General features: G+C 37.3%; 1 protein-coding gene across 2 annotated transcripts in view; it reads left to right on the top strand.

Annotated features, from left to right (window-relative positions):
• DMD (dystrophin) overlaps positions 1-19,147 on the top strand; it is a 1,175,169-nt gene that overhangs the window by 411,793 nt on the left and 744,229 nt on the right. For both annotated transcript variants that reach the window (XM_048495459.1, XM_048495460.1), the window contains 6 exons: positions 2,162-2,281; positions 7,299-7,400; positions 7,484-7,591; positions 10,994-11,173; positions 13,326-13,501; positions 17,735-17,858. In XM_048495459.1, coding sequence (XP_048351416.1) covers positions 2,162-2,281; positions 7,299-7,400; positions 7,484-7,591; positions 10,994-11,173; positions 13,326-13,501; positions 17,735-17,858 — 810 coding nt within the window. The remainder of the gene's footprint in view (positions 1-2,161; positions 2,282-7,298; positions 7,401-7,483; positions 7,592-10,993; positions 11,174-13,325; positions 13,502-17,734; positions 17,859-19,147) is intronic.

The raw sequence follows: 19,147 nt of genomic DNA on the forward strand, positions 1-19,147 counted from the left end.
CCTTGAGCAAGGCTGTTAACGATATGATGTTTTGGTGGACATTGATTCATAGGCAGATTCCATATGGGCCAAAAACAGCGATGTGAAAATGGTGTTGAAATGGTGTAAACCTCTTTATACCATTTTAAACCATTGTGTACTGTTTTCACACCACTGTTTTTGCCCATGAGGAATCCACCATAGAGTCACATCCACATGATTTATGTTAAGATCATTATGATAATCAGTGCTCATCATTATACTATTATTTACTGTTAATAACATATTATATGTATATTCTTTTTCCTTTGTTTTTTGATATGAATGTAATTGTTTTTTTGCTATGGTTTGCAACATTTTTCTTTATTTTTTGTCTGTTCATATCTATTAAAAAAGAGCTTCTGATTTCTCAGAAATTGTTGACTCTTCCAGTGTAGATATTGATATGTAAATGGGGTTGGGGATATCAGTTCAGGCTATCTTACTGTGTATTGTTAGTCATTTGGCACCATTATAAGGCAGAATTTTAAAATTGATTTCCTTTAGCATGGGTTTAGCCTTGCCAGTATTAACTCTGCCCAATTCCTCCCTCCCTTAAAGTTTCATGAAATTAAAGAGAATTGCTTATGCCGCTTCAACAAAAATAAAGTTTGGGTAGGTATTGTAGAGTAGTCTTATTTTTCTTTTGTGGATTGAATTTCTTTGATATATTATACAATTACATTTTTAATCCGTCATGGAAAACTACTATATTCTCTGAAACAGCTGTTATGAGCTACTGTTGGAAAGAAGCAATTTTTCTTCTCCTGGCAGACTTTTTTATTTGATTATGCATTGATTTGTTATTTTTGTGCTGCAATTCTTTGATTTCAGTCCCGGTCTGGTTCAGTCTTACAAGTACATTTTTACTGATGGGAGTGGGAAGATAATTTCTTTATAAAGCAGGCTGACAATTTTATCGTAACCTAGTAAAGGAGAATGGGAATGATGAAGAGGGAGGGATGCCCACAAGAGGTTTCTCCAACAATTTGCAGATTCCAAGGTAAACTTAACAGTATTTCCACTGTCTATGCCTGGGATAGAGAATGCAGGGGTAACCCAGTCACACTAACTTTACAAAATATCTTGCAGTTCACAGGACTTCTGAGAGGGGAAAAAAACTTCTGAGAGGAAAAAAATGACACATGTTGTTTTTTCCATCTGGTGTTTGGGTCAGCTATGGAAAATATGAGGACAGTCCCAGCAGGAGCCTTTTTCAAGGGGCATGTGATGGCTGTCAGATTTGGGTGTTTGTGGGCCACCAACTAGTGGCCATGGCCAATGGCCCCATCTTCTTAAGATGCTCTTCATTTTTAATAAGTTTATCTCTGGGCATTATGTCTCATCAGGTTTTCAGGTAGATTTGGTACTTTGTTTGCTTTGCTAAGTATCTATGAGGGCTTGGATGACAACAGGTACATACAGCAATATGTGAAGAAACATTGGATTTAACTGGAAAAGATAAATATTGCTATGATTTGTGATGTTTTTATATTTGTAAATAAAGCAAATATTACAAACCTGCCATGAGACTTCAGTGTTTTTTTCCTTCAAAAAGAAAAGTAAATTAAACCATATAAGTTTTAAAGTAGGGACTGGTCTTCTTGGAGTAACGTAACAACTGACTTGGTACAGAGATTTCAATAATACAAGTAATTGGAGAACAATAATGAACTAATATTAACAATAATGAGCAATAACATACAAATGAATAAATAACAGTTACAATGTTTTACATAAAAAGTAGGCAACTTCTTCACAGTCACATCTTAAAAACAAATTTTAGAAACAAAAGTTAAACAGTACTCAAACAACTGTCAAAAGCTGTAAAAGAATACTGAAAAGGAAATCTTTTCAAAAGTGGGAAAAATATGCACTTGCCAAACAAAGAAAATTTCACTAACCAAAAATGTATGTGTCTTAACTGAAAAGTACATTTGACATTTTTGTTTACACTTCTAAGCACAATTCCATTGGGTTTGGCACAGTCTCATTTCTACCACCTCTACCAACAATAGATTATTTTATTTGGGTATGGGTGGGGAGGTAAGATTTTGCAACCAGCTAGGTACATCATGAAGTAAAGCAATCTCCCTAGGTCTTTAATTATGAGTTGATGAGTGGTTGTATTTTTTTCTTTTAGGTACTTCAAGAAGACTTAGAACAGGAACAAGTCAAGGTTAATTCTCTCACCCATATGGTTGTTGTAGTGGATGAAGCTAGTGGAGACAAAGCTACAGTTGCCTTAGAACAACAACTTCAGGTAACTGTTCTACTAGTGTCTTTGCAAAGTGAAGGGTACATTTTCAGAAAATGCTGTTAAAAAAAGGTTTCATCTCTTGATTTGATGGTTAGCACTACATAAGACTTTCGTTAAATGTTTGTCATGAAACAAGACAAAGGAAGTTGCTGTTGTCTTTCTCTATAGCAGGAAACTGGCAGATAGTTTGCTGACTGGATTATTTTCTCACAAGTGTGGGTCCATGAGGCTCATCCCCCCACCCCCCCCACACACACAACTTGTCACCAGATCTGCACCATCTCCCAGGGTTTCTGCAGCCACCTCTGAGTCCACAGCAGCACCTAGGTTGCTTTGCTGTTGCCAGGCCTTCTACAGCTTTCAGGATTCTTCGCCACTGCCATTGCACAGCCTGCTGTGACTCCTGGGCTCCAAGGCACAGTTAGTGCTGCTCCTGGGCTCTGCCACAGCTAGTGCTGGGCCCAGAACAGTTACTGGGGTCCACCACTGCCACTGACTACTACACTGAAGGTAGGAAAGAGTGCATCTGGTAATTTATCAGACACTTCTTCTGGGTGCCCAGGGGGAGGGAAAGTGCAGCTATTCATATTTTTGGCTTTCTTCTTGAGCCCACCATTCAGTAATGATTTTGCCAACCCACTCTGCTGCAAGCCTACTCTGCTGCATCTGTCACCTGCTTCTTGTCAGCACTGTTATAACTGTTTCCCACCCAGCAGCAATTCCAGTCAGCTGACTCTGTTGATTCTCCTGGACCTTTCACAGTGGCTTTTGATACCACTGTATGCACTGGGATGCATCATTCTGCAGTGTTTTGATCCTACCTGGATGGCACGTTTCAGAAGGTGATTCTTGTCCACTGTACTCTTTAATAGCTACATAAAACTACTGGGTGAGATCATATGATATCCAGGTCATCTTTGGAGGCCCTGCTTGGGGCGTCTCCATCTTCTGAGATTAGGTGTTTGGCATCCTAGGAGAGGGACTTCTCAATCATGGCACTAAAGCTCTGGAACCCTCTCTTCAGGGAAATTCATTTGTCCCATTTTGTTGACATATTCTGCCAGTGGATGAAGACTCTGTTTCATTTAACATTCCTCCAATGATCCCTTCTCCCTAATCAGTGTTGTATATTTTGTATATATTTAATTGTTTTACATGTATTTTAGCTCTGTTTTGAACTATTTTTACAGTTGGCTTAATGAGGTATTTTGGGGAGAGGTTTATTTTAGTGGTTTTATAATGCATTTTATCATGTTTGTTTCAAATTGTTTGCTGCCTTGGTGACCCCTGAAATTGTAAAAAAGTTGAGTTATGACTTTCTAAAGAAACAAATCATTACTAATGTTCCTTCATACTGTTTAACCACATACAGACTACAGGCAAAAAATTGGAAGGGTTTTCTTTGCTGAACTTGGAAATTTTATGTTCAATTATATCCAGTATAACTCTGCTACTTTTTAAAACTTTCTCTGCTTAATGTTGGAGATATCTGTACAATTTTGAAAATATTTTCAGAATGAAAGCATCAACAACTCTGCATAATTAGAGAATTTACGTGAAAACTGAGCCTTTCACAGTTTTTCTAAATATGTGGTTTTTTCTATGAACTTTAGCTTCTATGCCATTTTTTGTTCTGTAGTTGCAGTATTTTGTTTCAGGAAAAAACAGTTAAGAAAAGAATAGCAAATAGGATATCATAACCAGGGCCCTGAGCACATGCCATTTCATTACGTAGGGGGAGTGTTGGGCACCGACTGGCACCTCATGGTTTCCCCCCCTGACATGGCACTACTTGCTGCCTGAGGTGTTTGCCACGGCTACAGGCTGGCTCCCCCCCAGGGAGGGTAGAAGCAAGCCTGCCCCCATGGTGCTGCCGACCACGCCATGCCCCTTGACCTCCCTGCACGCCGACTCCTGAGAGCAGGACCCAGCAGCGGGTGGTCCAGGCATGCTCTGGAGGGCAGGAGCCAGCCTGCTGCTGCGGTGCCTGTCTGAGCTGCCTGTCTGAGCCACCTACCGCCAAGCCCTGCCACTGGTCTCCTGAAGGCTTGCGAAGGTAAGTGGGGGTGGGGTTGAGTGGTGGTCATAGACACCACTCAACCACTCAGGTGTTGCCCTGGATGCCATTTCTCCCTGGTATGCCTCTGATCATAACAATGGTCTGTTGCCAGTCCCATTTAGTGCAAATGAAAGCATTTGAGAAGGAGACCAGTGCTTCCTTGATAATTCCAGTCAAGCATTTGGTGAACAGGATAACAGCATGGCATTATTTAATGCATCAGCTGTGTAACAATGTTGAGAGCAAAGAAAGTCAATTTATGAAATATTATATAGGCAAGCATTCTCACCGACCTAAAAAAAATCACAGAAAAATAGTTGAAGACAGGACATGTATTAGGTTGGTAGAGGTTCATGAAAAGCTTTCCCTTTATGGCTTAGCCCCAATGTTATTACTAGTTCTGATATCTACCATTAACAATAAAAGACAGTAGTTTATTTTAAGATTAAAATTGCTGACAGAGCAGATATTCAATCAATCAGCTTGTTTTAACAATTGCATCTTTTCTGTTAACGTACAGATTCATAAAACAGCATAATTCTTGCTTCTCTTTGAAGCCATTTAAATTTTCAAATAGACTTTTTAACTTATTTGGATTTTGGTTAGCATCTAAAATCTCTTCCAGCATGTAAATTGAGGAATATCTTATTAAAGCAAGAGCAAGTCAGAGAGACACTTGACAGTGCTGGCTGCTAGATTAAGGGAGAACCATTCTAAAGATAGATCACAGGCATTGTAGGCAGAAAGGTAGAGCTCTTACAACAAATACAAAGAACAAAGTTTTTTTCTTTAGAAAGTAGAATTAACTTGAGTATAAAAGCCTTTTCCAGAGGAGGACAAATACTACATTACAAACATAATGAAATTAATTGATTTGAGAAGCCATAATAGAATAATATTAATAACACTTGAAGCCCAGCATACCACTAAAATGCATTAGGCTGATGTACAAAAATGGGGTTCACTGTTTTTGTGGTCACTGTTGAGCACTGACTGCACAGTGAAGATTTGGGGCCATTTTACACTTACTCATATATCACTTGATTGTTATACAGTTGATAACTAATTGCTGAATGGACTCAACGGCAAAAAATGTATTTGATGTCATATGATAGGACAAAATGTTTTTCATGTGGTGTTAAATCTTCAGTAATTCACTATCACATATGAAAGTTGTTAACAAAAGATGCATACATATATGAACTAACCATAGTTTCAGATACTTTGTTTAGGATGTGGCAAGTTCTATTGTCAGCTGCATTAGCTTTGTTCTTATGGTCTTTTCTTATTGATGCACTCCTGGGACAGCTTGGGCAATTGTTCAAGGTATCTCATGGCAGAAGGATAGGTGAGGGGCAGTGGGGATGATATGACCTACTGAATAATCCATCAGTCGCTTCACCGAGTGTACAGTTTTCATCTATTGCAGTTTTCTCTGATAGCAAAAATAAATACATAGCTAAATAAGGAAAATCTAGCAACCAACTCCAGATGCCTCAATTGTCATCAATCTAGATTACATTGCCTAAGCAAAGTTATACAAAATAAATGAAATACAGTTCCCCCCATGAGTCATTAAAATGGTGTCAAGTAGAAATGGTGAAATTACATAAAAATTTACAAGAAGTTACACACACAGTGAACACTGGGCACTTTATTCTTGTTCAGAATGGGTTGAGTAGGAATGGGTTGAGTTACAGAATCACTAAGATCCATCCATATGCGCCCATCCTACCTTTTCATACTCTAGCTGTGCAATCCAAAGGGGGTGAAGCCACACTGGAAGCAGTGTGACCTTTGCACTGGTGTCATTGCCACTTGCACCACCCAAACAGGCATGGACGCTGACACGGGATAGTTACATCAGCAGATGAATGCAGAGGTTTACACCAGTGCTGCCAGTCCTCCAGCACAGGAGGCTGCGCCAGCATGGATAGAGACATTCTAAAGATGTTTCAGAAGCTGGGGCTGACTTTAGTCAGCTTCCAGAGTCCTTTCAGCCTGGGAATTCCCTCCTTTCCAGGCACAGACTTACACCAACAAAAAGGGTGGCATAGGCTGTTGATCTGAATGGGGCATTTCACAGCTAGCAGGGCTTTTCCTTTGTTCTCCTGGCAGCTACACCACTGAACACGTCTTTGGAAGTGGCACACCTGCACCATACCCACCCACCACACATACACCCCTTTGGATTGGGCTGCCTGAGTGCAAGCATATTTCTTGTACCACCAAAGATGTTTGTTAATAACAATCTTTTTGTTGTCAGAGGGTGAACAAGGGGTGAGCAACACTACAGGGAAAGGGCCAATATAGGACTACTCAGCTGACCTTGGCATGTACTACCGGTAGAAATGATAGCAGTGGATCTTCCTCCTGTGTAAACTAGGCCTCATTATTTTCATGATTCCCTAATTAAATATATTGAAAATATAAGAAAAATTGGCTTATATTATTGGTAGTGCCCCAGTTGTTTATTGTATTCATTTGAAAACCAGTTGTAGTAGATATTTGGTGGTTATTCTTTTACCAACATATTTAAAGACAGTTTTTTGAAAAGGTAACATCTAAAGCAGCTGTATTTAGTTTGCTGGACAGCAATAGTTATAACACGTGTCTTGCTTACATATGGTTCTTATATAGGTGGTTTTTATATATTATAGAGCTTATGAACCATCATACTTTTATGAACAGGGAAATAGATGTCACAGTACTATCATTACTTTCAATATTAAAATTGCTGCTATTCATAATACTGTTGCATCACAATTACAATTCAGTTCACTTATATGCTTCTTCAAACAATAATGGTAACTACTTCAGATGACTTGAAAATATTTACAGTCTTTTAAGTAGACACTATAATGTAAAAGGTATGGTTAATAGCTCATTTTCAGTATCAAATAAAAATATTGCAAGTTTAAAGCAATATTAAAACTTAATAAGTTCTGACTGTCTTTTTAGCATTTGGGAGACCGATGGGCAGCCATTTGCAGATGGACGGAGGAACGTTGGTTTCTTCTACAAGATATACTTCAAAAATGGCAACAATTTACTGAAGAGCAGGTGAGTAAGATCGGTAGGTAATAATTTATTGTTTTCTCACCATTTTTTAAAATTGGTATTCATAAAGGCTTTTCCTGTTTTAGGGTCTCTTTGATGCATGGCTTGTGGAGAAGGAGGATGCTGTAAATGTTATTCATACCACCGATTTCAAAGATCAAAATGAAATGCTGGAAAATCTACAAAAGTTTGCTGTATGTTATTTATATTACTTTTCTTTTTGTTAACTTCTTGTCTGCTAAAAAAAGTCAGCTAATCATTGGTATGGTGCTGTTGACCACAAGCCATGTGTGCGTGGCAATTGACTACAAATAAGTCATGCATGGCAATTGACTGGAAGTGAGTCATTGACATCACAGCTAGCCTTTTATATAATAGGATGATTGTATACCATCACAAAATTCATAGCTACTACTATTGTGCTGTATGAGTTTCATTTTAAAAAGTCTTGCAACTCACTAAGATGTTAATAACTGTTGATAATTGTATTATCAGTTTCTGAAGTTTTTTAAAAAAAAATCAACCAAAGTGAATAAATCGAAGTAGTAGGACAGATTTGGAAATTTTAATTACAGTGGTACATTAAATATTGAGAAAAGTTTTGGGGTTTTTTTTTAGTGTTTCAGTTTTACAGAGGTTCTGATTAATTTTACTGATTTATTATTATGGCTATCTAGCATACCCCTCTAATCTTTTAATACATTTACCACATATTTCTGCTTTGCTCATTTTAGATTTAGCACTAATACAAAAATGATGCATGTCAAGTACTGTAGTTTTCCTAAATTTGAAATTAAATTAACACAATGGAATCTTTATGAATGGAAAATAAGGCAACTTTAAGTGATTCTTAGACAAAAATATGACCAACCATGAAATCAGTTGAATCCAAAGCAGTGGTTATAATGCTTATTGGAAGAGCAGTAGTGGCCAAAACTACCTCCCCAATATCTATGTCCTGCTGTTTTAAAAACAAAATTCAACTTGGGAAATAGTTTCTTAATTCTAATACATGTAACAAAATAGGCGAAATGGAATGTAGCCCTGAGCAAAACCAGTTCAAAGATATAAACAGAAAAACAGTGTTGTAGACTTTCCTAATGATGTATGTCATGAACACAGTTTGCTGCCTTTAAGGAAATGGCTGGAATTTCATACCCAGCTCCATGTAGAATGCTATCAAAGCTGAGGAAAGTTATTTTACACAGATAGCAGGCAGTTCCGAATAAGACTTCTATTTTTTGTAAATCATCATTGAAAAGATAGTTATCCATGCCATATATTTATATATTTTTGGTGCAGTCAAGTTACAGCTGAGTCTTGGTGACCCTATAGGGTTTTATAGACAAGAGATATTCAGAAGTTGTTTGGCATTACCTGCACCTGCATTACAACTCTGGTGTTCCTTAGAGATCTCCCATCCACTTGACATATATAGTCCACATACAATAATATCATAGTAGCCTTAAATCTATATCCCTTTTTAACTACAGAATATGGGAACTGATTGAACTTGGCACCTTTTGCATGCAAAGCATATGCCCCACCACTGAGCTATCTTAAATCTAAAAAAAATGTGTTTATAATTATTACCATAAGTTGCTTCAATAATTCTCACATAACCAGAGTTTAAAATATCAATTTTACTATGAATAAAGTAGAAAGATTATTTATTTTAAAGATCTTGCCATTTGATTGCTCAAGCTAATTAACAGATACCTGACAGCTGGTTTAAAATTGCTGCTAAATGTCCCTGCTGATTCACACAGTGACTACAAATTTAATGTTCATTAAAATATGTCAGATTTGGAGATCAAAAACTGTGACCATCTGTTCTTAATACACAATGCCTAACCTTATGACCAAAGTAAATTTCCATGGGCTGAAATGCACATACTAGTCCAGTCCTCAGAGCTGTAGATCAACACAAGCTGTAGTAAAGTGAAAAGGGCAAACACTGACAGAGCAGTTTGAAAAATAGTATCAGAATTGCCAAAATGAATGTCAAAGAAGAAAAAATCCAATTCAATTCCATTTATTAGCTTTTATAGGCTGCCCTTCCCCTTCCAGGCTCGGGATAGCTAAAATCAAAACAGTAACACACATACAAATAAAATAAACATTAAAAATCTAAAAACATTTTCCTAACTCATCAATCCAATTTCCAAAAGACATTTTTTGCGCTTAAAGATCTTCTACTTGGTACAGGATTTTTTGTTCTTTTGTAGATTTTATTCAATCCCACTGAGCTTCATCATTTACAGCTCAATTAGCCTTAAGCATTCAAAGAAACAAAAATCCAGATGTACCTGAGACATTGTTTAATGACTGACAGGCATGGTCAAGATTTTTTTCTTAGTGAGCAATTTATTTATCTCAAGAATGTGAACTGCAGAAATAATTATGTCCAAGCTTCATCATCTGTATTAACATGTAAAAGTTAGTTTCATTTCTCTTTTAAATCTCTTTTGGGATCTAATTAGTTAAAAGGTCATGTAGTAAATGCTGCTTTAGAGTTTGCTGCTTTGCATGTAGATTACAAATGCACTTTCATTATTATTAATAATAATATTCAGATTTATTGCGTCTTCCTTAAAAATTCTTACTGTTCTTCATTGGTCTGATATATTTATTTTTATGTGTCCAGTGGTAGTTTCTGTACTTACTCCTGTACTTGCCAACAATGTAGAGGAGTGGGCCAGCTAGAGCAGCCTGCCTGGTAATGACCTGCATACAGGTGAATTTGCCCCATCCCTGTCAGCCAACACAGCAGAGCAGTCCAGCATCCATGTGGTAAGCTTCTTGAAGCCGTGCCTGCCAAAGAGACCAACTTATCAAGGTCAGGGGATAGAGGAACAGTCACTGTATGTGGTGACCCTAAGTCTCAATGTACCAGCACCAGCTGGCTAGGGAGAAGTAGGGTGTCCATTTAAAGCAGGTGGAAGGCATACATGGGGTCAGAGTGGCCCAATCACACCTGACTGGCAAGAGTTTCTGCCAGTCAACCAATCCAGGGGAGTGGGGTAATCCAGGGGAGTGACACAGGAAGAGGAATTGGTGGGTAAACCATAGGGTAACCCTTCACAAGTTCCAAGGCCTCAAGCTGGGGAGGACAGGTTAGTCCTACTACTAACTGAATATAGGAGAGGGTAGTAGAATGAGAGGAAGAATATCTAGGGTGCTCTTAACCCCTTCCCCTTTCTAGTTTGAGACCTGCAAGAGAGATTCTTTAGGTTTTGTTCAGTTTGCCCAACTCTGATGATGCAGCAAATTTACTATATAAAAGTATGTTTTCAACAAATTCATTTAATTGTATTTTTCTATGGTCTTCAATCATTAATTCATACTTCATAGCTCCAAGACTGACATCAAGTTAGGAGGCAAAAATGTTGCCTATCTAGAAACACAGTTCTATTATATCTTGGTTTTAACAGCTCTTCCCTGTTGTTTGTTTGTTTGTTCATTCATTTGTTTGTTTGTTTGTTTGTAAGGTCTATATACCTCCTTTTTCAGGCTCCAGGCTGTTAAGATTCACTGCTTGTTCTCTTTAGCTAAGTAATAGTATGTTGTATGGATGGCTTCTTTTGTTTTAACAGATCTTGAAAAGAGAACTAGAGATCAAGAGACTGACAATGGATAAATTGAACATACTCAGTCAGGACCTCCTTTCATCTGTAAAAAGTAAAACACTGTCTCAGAAGCTGGAAGGCTGGCTGGAAAATGCAAGCCAGCGCTGGGAGAGTCTGGCACAGAAGCTAGAGAGCAGTTCTAAGCAGGTGTGTATGCATATGATATTTAAAATAATTAAAACACAACATAAACATGAAGTTTAAGCAAACATACAAAAACACACAGATAGGGCTAATAAGAGCTACTGAAGAAAATCCAAACAAAAAAGCAAAAAAAACCCATTCACTAGAGAAAGACACTGATATAGAGAGATGGACAAATCTCCCTGGGGATGCAGTTCCAAATGGTCAGAGTGGTCAGGTAGATTCATATGGGATCAGACAATCCTTCAGGTGTGGTGGTCCCAAAATGTATTGGATTTTAAAGAACAATACCAGCACCTTGGGTCTGGAAACAAATTGGAAGCCAGGGTAGATGGAACAAGATTGAAAAATACAGTCACTATGACCCTCTCCAGATGAGCTCTCCAAACGCTCCAAACTGGACTAGTGAATAACAACATGTCAAATGAAATTCAGTACAGTATTTGGTCACTGACTGTAAATAAAGACTACTACTACTACTACTACTACAGTGCAATTAATTTCAAGCAGGTATCAGTAGGTATTCATTAGAAGTATTCATTTAAAGTATTCATTTAAAGACCAACAAAATGTTCCGGGTGTAAGCTTTCAAGAATCAAAATTCCCTTTTGATAAAGGGAGCTTTGAATGTTAAAATAACAATTAATGATCACAGTGGTACAAAATCAGAGGTGGGATGCAGCCTATTCGCACCTATTCAGTAGAACCGGTTACTAAAATTTTCTCAGTTCGGAGAACCGGTTATTAATGATTAACTCCACTAGGGACAAGGGGGTAATCTCTGTCCCAGGGTACAACACATCTCGTCAAGTGGGGGATGCAAAATTGAAAAAGTGAGATTCAATGTCCAAAATTATTAGGAAAGGGACTGTTTCAGATGTTAGCTGCATTTGTCTACAGTAGAACTGATAGATTCAAATCCAGGAGCACCTTATAGATTAGCAAGACTTCAAGAGTATGTCCTTTCAAGATTCAAAACTTCCTTCATCAGAAAGGGACTGAAAATGTAATCACGTGTGTTGTAATGATCCATCTTGGATGGATCTGAGGCACAAGTGATCCATCTTGGATGGATCTGAGGCACAACATTTGGAACACTATGAACAGTTCTGGCACCCCATCACAAAAATAAAAGTATCAAAGAGCCAAAACTTCTCAATAAGGAAGCACAGAAGAGTGTGTTTTTTTCAGTTTAGAAAGAAGGTAAAAGACAAGTCTATCAATGCTCTATATCTGAATATAGAGCACTATGGATCTATATTTGAAAGCAGTATCACTCATGCCTGTTTCCAGTGAGGACAGCAGCTGGTAGTGTTTTTGGACTCTGTGCCGCACCATGGTCTTTCTGGGGTGTATGGGTGGCAACAGTTGGAACAGAATACTGGAACAGATTGATGATGAATCTGATCAGCAGAATCTCTTTATCCCTCCCCCTCCCTTGGGATAACAGTTTTTTTAAAAAAAAATCTGCATTCCCAGAAATTTTGAATTTATGGGTAAAAAGCCCAAAAATTATGGGGGAGATTGAAATATATGCAATACTTACTATCCTGTCAAACCTAGACTAACACTATTGCTTTAACAATAGAACCAGTTTTATGTTCTACTGTGTGATATATCTGGTTGACTATGTTCTTAAAGATGATAATGCACCTGATTTACAGGAAGAAGATTCATTGGTTCCATCAGGAATGTACCTTTTACCGTTGACTTGTGCAACATTTACATTTTTAGAAACACTTGCCAAATAAATTAAATAGTTTTGGAAAGCAGTGATTACTTTTATTTTGATTTATTTTCTAATCCATGTTCTTTTCCTTTGCTGAAATGGCCAATTTCTGAACCCCAAAATATGACTATAAACACGTTCTCTCATTTGTTGCACAAAACTGAACTTAAGGGTTTTTGACTGTGTTTGGCTATGAAAAACCCCATAAATATATTCTACTTAGGTTTCCTCCTGATTTTGATTTTGACTTTTTCATATGTCTTATTTACCAAGCATGAGTCAGATAAAACAATCTGGTATGAGTTTTGTACAATGTTGTTTTGTTTTGAAAGTCAACTATGAAGATCAATTTCTCATTATTTTCTATTGCCACTCCAAATAGTCTTTTCAAGCAATGTGTGACCTCTGTTTCAATATATCCCACAGATTTCACAGGCTGTTGCTACCTCTCAGACATCACTAACACAGACAACAGTAATGGAAACTGTAACTATGGTGACCACCAGAGAGCAAATCCTGGTTAAGCATGCTAAGGAAGAACTCCCACCACCTCCGCCACACAAAAAGAGACAAATTGTTGTGGATTCAGAAATTAGAAAAAGGTGAGAATTTTAAAAACTGAAAGAATGAGTGGATAGTTTTGATCAAAATGAATTCTAAGTGTAAATATTTAGTATCACTTAACCACTGATCTACTGTTTACAGTGTACCAGATTTTTAGTGTCCTGGAAGACTGCAATAAGGTGGATCAGAATATTTATTGACACACTTTCTAAACTTGAAAAGGGGTGGGCATGGGCTGAATGTTCTTTGAAGGCCCCCCAAAACTTGCCTTTTGATTGTGTTGGTTCACTCATGTTCATTTCTCCTCTCAATATTTGCTATAGCTAATTTAAAAAATAGGATGAAATGTCTCATTTGCAATTTGATCTGGCCAATCAGGGATCACAATAAAAGCATGGTGCTATCATAGCACTAACTAAAAGAGAAGGGAGAAAACCTTTTGTACACATTTGGCAGAAACTTCTCTCTCCCCACCCCCACCCCCATGCCAAACACAGAAGTTGCAAGGACATTTAAGGGACCAGTGCTTTCTCTGGCATGACCTTGTGTTGGCTTGTCCCAACTATACATTTGGAAGCTTTGATACTTCTGTAGCTTATTTAGTTAATCAGCCCTATGTGTTTGCTACACACATTTTGTTAGTAATATATGAATAGATACACAAATACCCTGGATTATTAGAGCAGCATTTCTACTGACATATTATGCCTTCCCCCTGCAGTCCACCACTATGCTCTTTACACTGTTTATAAATGCCCCTGATCTCCAGAAGAATTTTTGTTGGCCCAAAATGGTTCAGTGAAACAGGAGAGAAACCTGGTTTTTATATTTAAGTACATGACTTAATGGGTTTGTGATTTCTTTTCTATAAGGAAACAAAGCAATAGAATATTTGGCCACACAATTAGGAATAGTAGAATCAGGGATGAGAAGTTTAGGGAAAATTTTGTTCACACTGTTTGTAAAATGCCCATGGTGGTAGCAACAGGGAATAGCTTCTAAGGTGTTACTGAGTAACTTTTCTAAAATAATTCATTCTTCCTAATGTTAGAGCAATTTCAGATTGGGGCCTAGAGCTGGCACTTATGAGAGCAACTATCTGTACAGTAACATGCTCTGGTCAGATGATCATAATTCATAATAAGATTTTGTGTATAATAAAAGTAGTACTTTGTTTCTCCTTGCTATTTTGATACATTTTTGATAAGACAATTAGTGATCCATGGCACAGAGCTGTAGTACTGCAGTCAAAGCTCTGCTCACAACCTGAGTTTCAACCCAAAGGAAGTTGGTTTCCTGTAGGCAGGTCAAGGTTGACTCAGTCTTCCATCCTTCCAAGGTTGGTAAAATGAGTACCAAGTTTGCTGTAAAGTGTACACAACTTGGGAAGGCAATGGCAACCCACCCCATAAATATAGTGCCTAATAAATGTGATTATCTGATGTCATGCCATGAGTCAGTAATGACTCAGTGTTTGACCAGAGGATATCTTTACCTTTATGATTAGTGGTCCACGGATAGATAGTTGAAAACTATAGTCCTGATGCAGCCAAAGCTCAGCATTTTGAAATTCCATTTATATCTGTGGGAGAGATTGCTTAGCTGTATTGAAACCTGTGGGATGTAAAAGCTAAATTTTGTGTAATGTTGCTTGAGTTTCAAGCCATGATGATGATTCTATGCTTGGCATCTGCTTGTGGGTACACTGGAAGGGAAAGCTAAAATGTTACTATGCTGTCCACAAAAGGGCCCGTAATTAGTGTGTCAATGAATTTTAAAGATTGCTTAGACTTTTACCCTTTTAAAAATAAGCTACCTGTGCATGCATCTGGGCATGTATTTTTATCTGTAATTTCTGAAATTGCTGCTATAATGTATTTTAATGAATTTTAATGTTCTATCGTTATATTGTATTTATGAGACCTTATATTGTATTTGTTTTATGTCTCATTGTACACCGCTCAGAGCCCTTCGGGGGTTGGGCGGTCTATTAAGCCGAATAAATAACAACAACAACAACAACAACAACAACAACAACAACAACAACAACAACAATAATAATAATAATAATAATAATAATAATAATAATAATAATAATAATAATAATAATACCACCACCTATGTAGGCCCCATCAAGATTGTACCCTCAGCCATAGCATAAGGGTTAAACTATCTCATTAAGCTAAAACCAGCTTTAGAGTATCAACAACCAAATACCCATGTGAGTTCAGCCACCAGTTTGTCTTGGTAACTTATGAAGAAAACTTGTGTAGGGGAGATGTGCTAGCTATAGTGACGAGGTACAGCTACTAAAGCTAACATGTATAATTGTCTTTGAAACAGAGGAAGTGCTACCATCTGAATAGGGAAATGACTGCACATTATACTGACTTCATTATCTTCTAATAACCACTCTAAGTGGGTGGTGAAAAGAAGCTGAAACAAAACTACTCAAGATGTTATTTTTTCCCCTAAGATAAGTACAAGATAAAAACCAGGACTGATGGGAGGCAGAAACAGTATCTGCAGTTTCCAGAATTACTGCAACAACTCAGTGCAGTATTCTTGGACGAATCCTTTCTCACATCAAAGATGTATTCCCAATGGAGTACTATCTTTCTCCCCATGAGTGATACATTACATTGTAGCATATATGCGATACATTGTCTAAAAATCTACCCTTGATGTTTATGACCTATAAAATACTTGTGATTGATCCCATTTCAGAAGAAAATATTGTTTAACTTTTCATTCTTGGTTCATGATAAAAAATACTTTGAAAACGTGGTAAGAGATGTCACTGTGTAAGACTGTCAGACTGCTGTTGTGGATCTGAAGCTGGATATCTATCTTTCTATGAAATGAAACATATTAAAGAGCAGGATAGTTGCTCCATCTAGTGTCTTCACATTCAGTGCACTTTAGATCATTCTCATCCTTTAAAAATAAGCAACTGGTTTACTGTGTCCAAAACTCAAGATAGTGCTAAATTATAAAAGTATTTTTAATCATTTATTGGATGAATAAATTATTGTTCTTTAGTGCATGATTGAAATCTCATATCTTTAGTCTTCTCACTGTACTTGCCACAAAAGTAATTGTTATTTCTTATATTTCACAAAATTATACCTGATAACATTCACTGACAATTTTACTTTGGGAAAAATTCAGTAATAAGCCATGAGTCAAAAAATATATTTTTGGGAGCTCTTTTCCTGTGATTGGTTGCCATGCTACTTTTGTAACATATACATTGGTTAACACTTTGATGTGATTTCTTCCCACATCATTTCCTTTCTCTCGGAGGGGCAGGTAATGTCTGTGTGGACAGAATTCCATTCTAATCATTTAGAAATTAATTATGATATGCAGAATTATAAGCTGTATGAAAATGATTTCATTGATTCTTCTAACATGTAAAAAGAGAAGGTGAAAACAAATAGCCTAGGCAGGTTGTTCTGAGATGTATCATTTTCTGAGATGTTTTTATTGAGGGGGTTTATAGCAAGAATATGTAGAATTGTGAAGAATCTTAATTAACTTGGCCAGTTACCTCATTCAGTTTCTCAGTATCTTGAAACAGCTGCTGATTTTGCACTGACATGTTTAGTTCAGGAAATGGAAGCATAAAGGCTGTCCCTCAGCACACAGGTTTCTAGTAATGTTATTTTAGTGCAAAAATACACTTTTTTCCTGTTTGGTTTTAAGAAACAGACACATTTTGATTTGCATATGCTGTATAATATCCTAATATACTCTGTAAGCAGATATAGTAGCTAAGTCGTTTTTTAAAGGGTAAAACTGCAAGGTAGGTTACTGCTCAGAGTTCCCAGCATAAAAAACTAACTGCAAACAATTGTGCATCATTCAAAAGAACTGACTTCTTTCTTGAAGCTTCAGGCTAAAGCTGTATTTAATGAGGGCATTTAATGTATTTAAGACTAGCATTTTTGACCAGACTGTTTAAATGTTATTTATGACTTGGTTTTATATGAGACATTCTCTTCAAAAGAATATGAGCATATAAAGCTGGTTATGCATTTTTTTAAGCAGAACAGCACACTGAAGTAGAAGACATTTGCATATTTCTAAAGGGATCCTATGTTTTACAATTAACAGTTTTATAGGATTTTTGTGATGGTTGTGATAGATCTTTATACTTTATACTATATGTTCTGGCTTAAAATATCTGGTATATGTTTTTTAGTTGAGAAACTAATTTTATACAAGTTCTGTTTTCAAGAGCCATTTTCTTTTTCTGTTTATCTTAGATTTGATGTTGATACAACAGAACTTCACAGTTGGATGACCCGATCAGAAGCTGTGCTCCAAAGTCCTGAGTTTGCAATATACAGAAAAGAAGGAAACCTGTCAGACCTTAGAGAAAGAGTTAATGTAGGAAAATGTTTGCATACTTATGTATTTATGGAATTGTGTTATGGAATTGTAAAACAATTTTGCCCTGACCACCCCATCCATTGGATCACAGTCTGTACTCCATCATTAGGCATTAACTAGATATTTATATTAAAAATGAAATAGTTTATAATTTTAAAGAGATAATTTACTGTCATCCTATCCTAAATACAAATAATGTAGTGTAGGTAAGTGTGTTGGGTGACAGTTTGTGATCAAGTTTGTCTTTTTATACACTTGGTTCATTGTCATGGCTGTTGGGCAGTTTCACGTTGGGACTGCACATGTGCAGGCCAGCCACAGAAAAGATTTCCAAAGCTTTCTAGTAGACTAAGAGTACCCTTTCTCACTGTGATGTTATCCCACCAAAATAATCTCACGATCAAGAGGAGCCAGAAGCTACTCCCTCAGTTCTTTTTTTGCTGCCACAAAGAGAGGATCTCCACTGCTATTCTGCAGTTTTTCCTCACCTCATTCTTCAGGCTGAGGAGACTTGTTTCTCTCATTAGTGGTAATTTTAATGAAGAATAAATTTCATTCAAATAAGAAATGTTTCTGGTGTCCCACTTTGTTGGTATGGCTCTAGATACCTTTTCAGGATTGTAGTAACTGTGGCTTTAAAATGGTGCTGATAAATGCCCATTCTCTGTGCCTTCATCTGACAGGAGGATCTCACAGCAGAGCTGCCTACTCTTTTTGTCACCAATTTACCCTGAAGACGTGATTTAATAGAACTAAACTCAAAAGAGCTCTTTTTCAGAGGCTTTGGCTGGGCACCAGTCTGAATAAAGGCACTTTCCACTTCCTAGGTGAGGGGTGGTCAGACAGAACCTCAGATTTATTGGCTCTTTTCAAAGGCTTTGGCTGTGAGCCAACCTGAATAAAGACACATTCCCTCTTTTTTGGCTGTGTCAGATGGGAGAAACCTGGAGATGTTGCCTGACAGAACCTCATTCAGAACAACTCTTTTCTAAAGCTTTGACTGGAGCCTACCTGCCTTAAGCTCCTGTGAGCTCTGTGAGGTCAAAGCAAGAAGCTTGGAGATGTGTCCTGGAACACACTGTCTGTTGGAATAACTCTCCCCTTCTTTCTGTTGACTCCAAACTCTATTGATGTCAAAGGGAAGCTTGGAGGCATATACTGTCTGACATAGAGACTCGCCCTCCCTTCTGTCTATATCAAGTCTCTTAATGTCAAAGGGCAAGGCTTGGAGGCAATGTCCTAGGTGATGGAAGGACTGCTTCCCAATCTTTCTGTCTACTGTGTAG

Source organism: Sphaerodactylus townsendi, linkage group LG04 (genome assembly GCF_021028975.2).
Source record: "Sphaerodactylus townsendi isolate TG3544 linkage group LG04, MPM_Stown_v2.3, whole genome shotgun sequence".
In the NCBI taxonomy this organism is placed as follows: domain Eukaryota; kingdom Metazoa; phylum Chordata; class Lepidosauria; order Squamata; family Sphaerodactylidae; genus Sphaerodactylus; species Sphaerodactylus townsendi.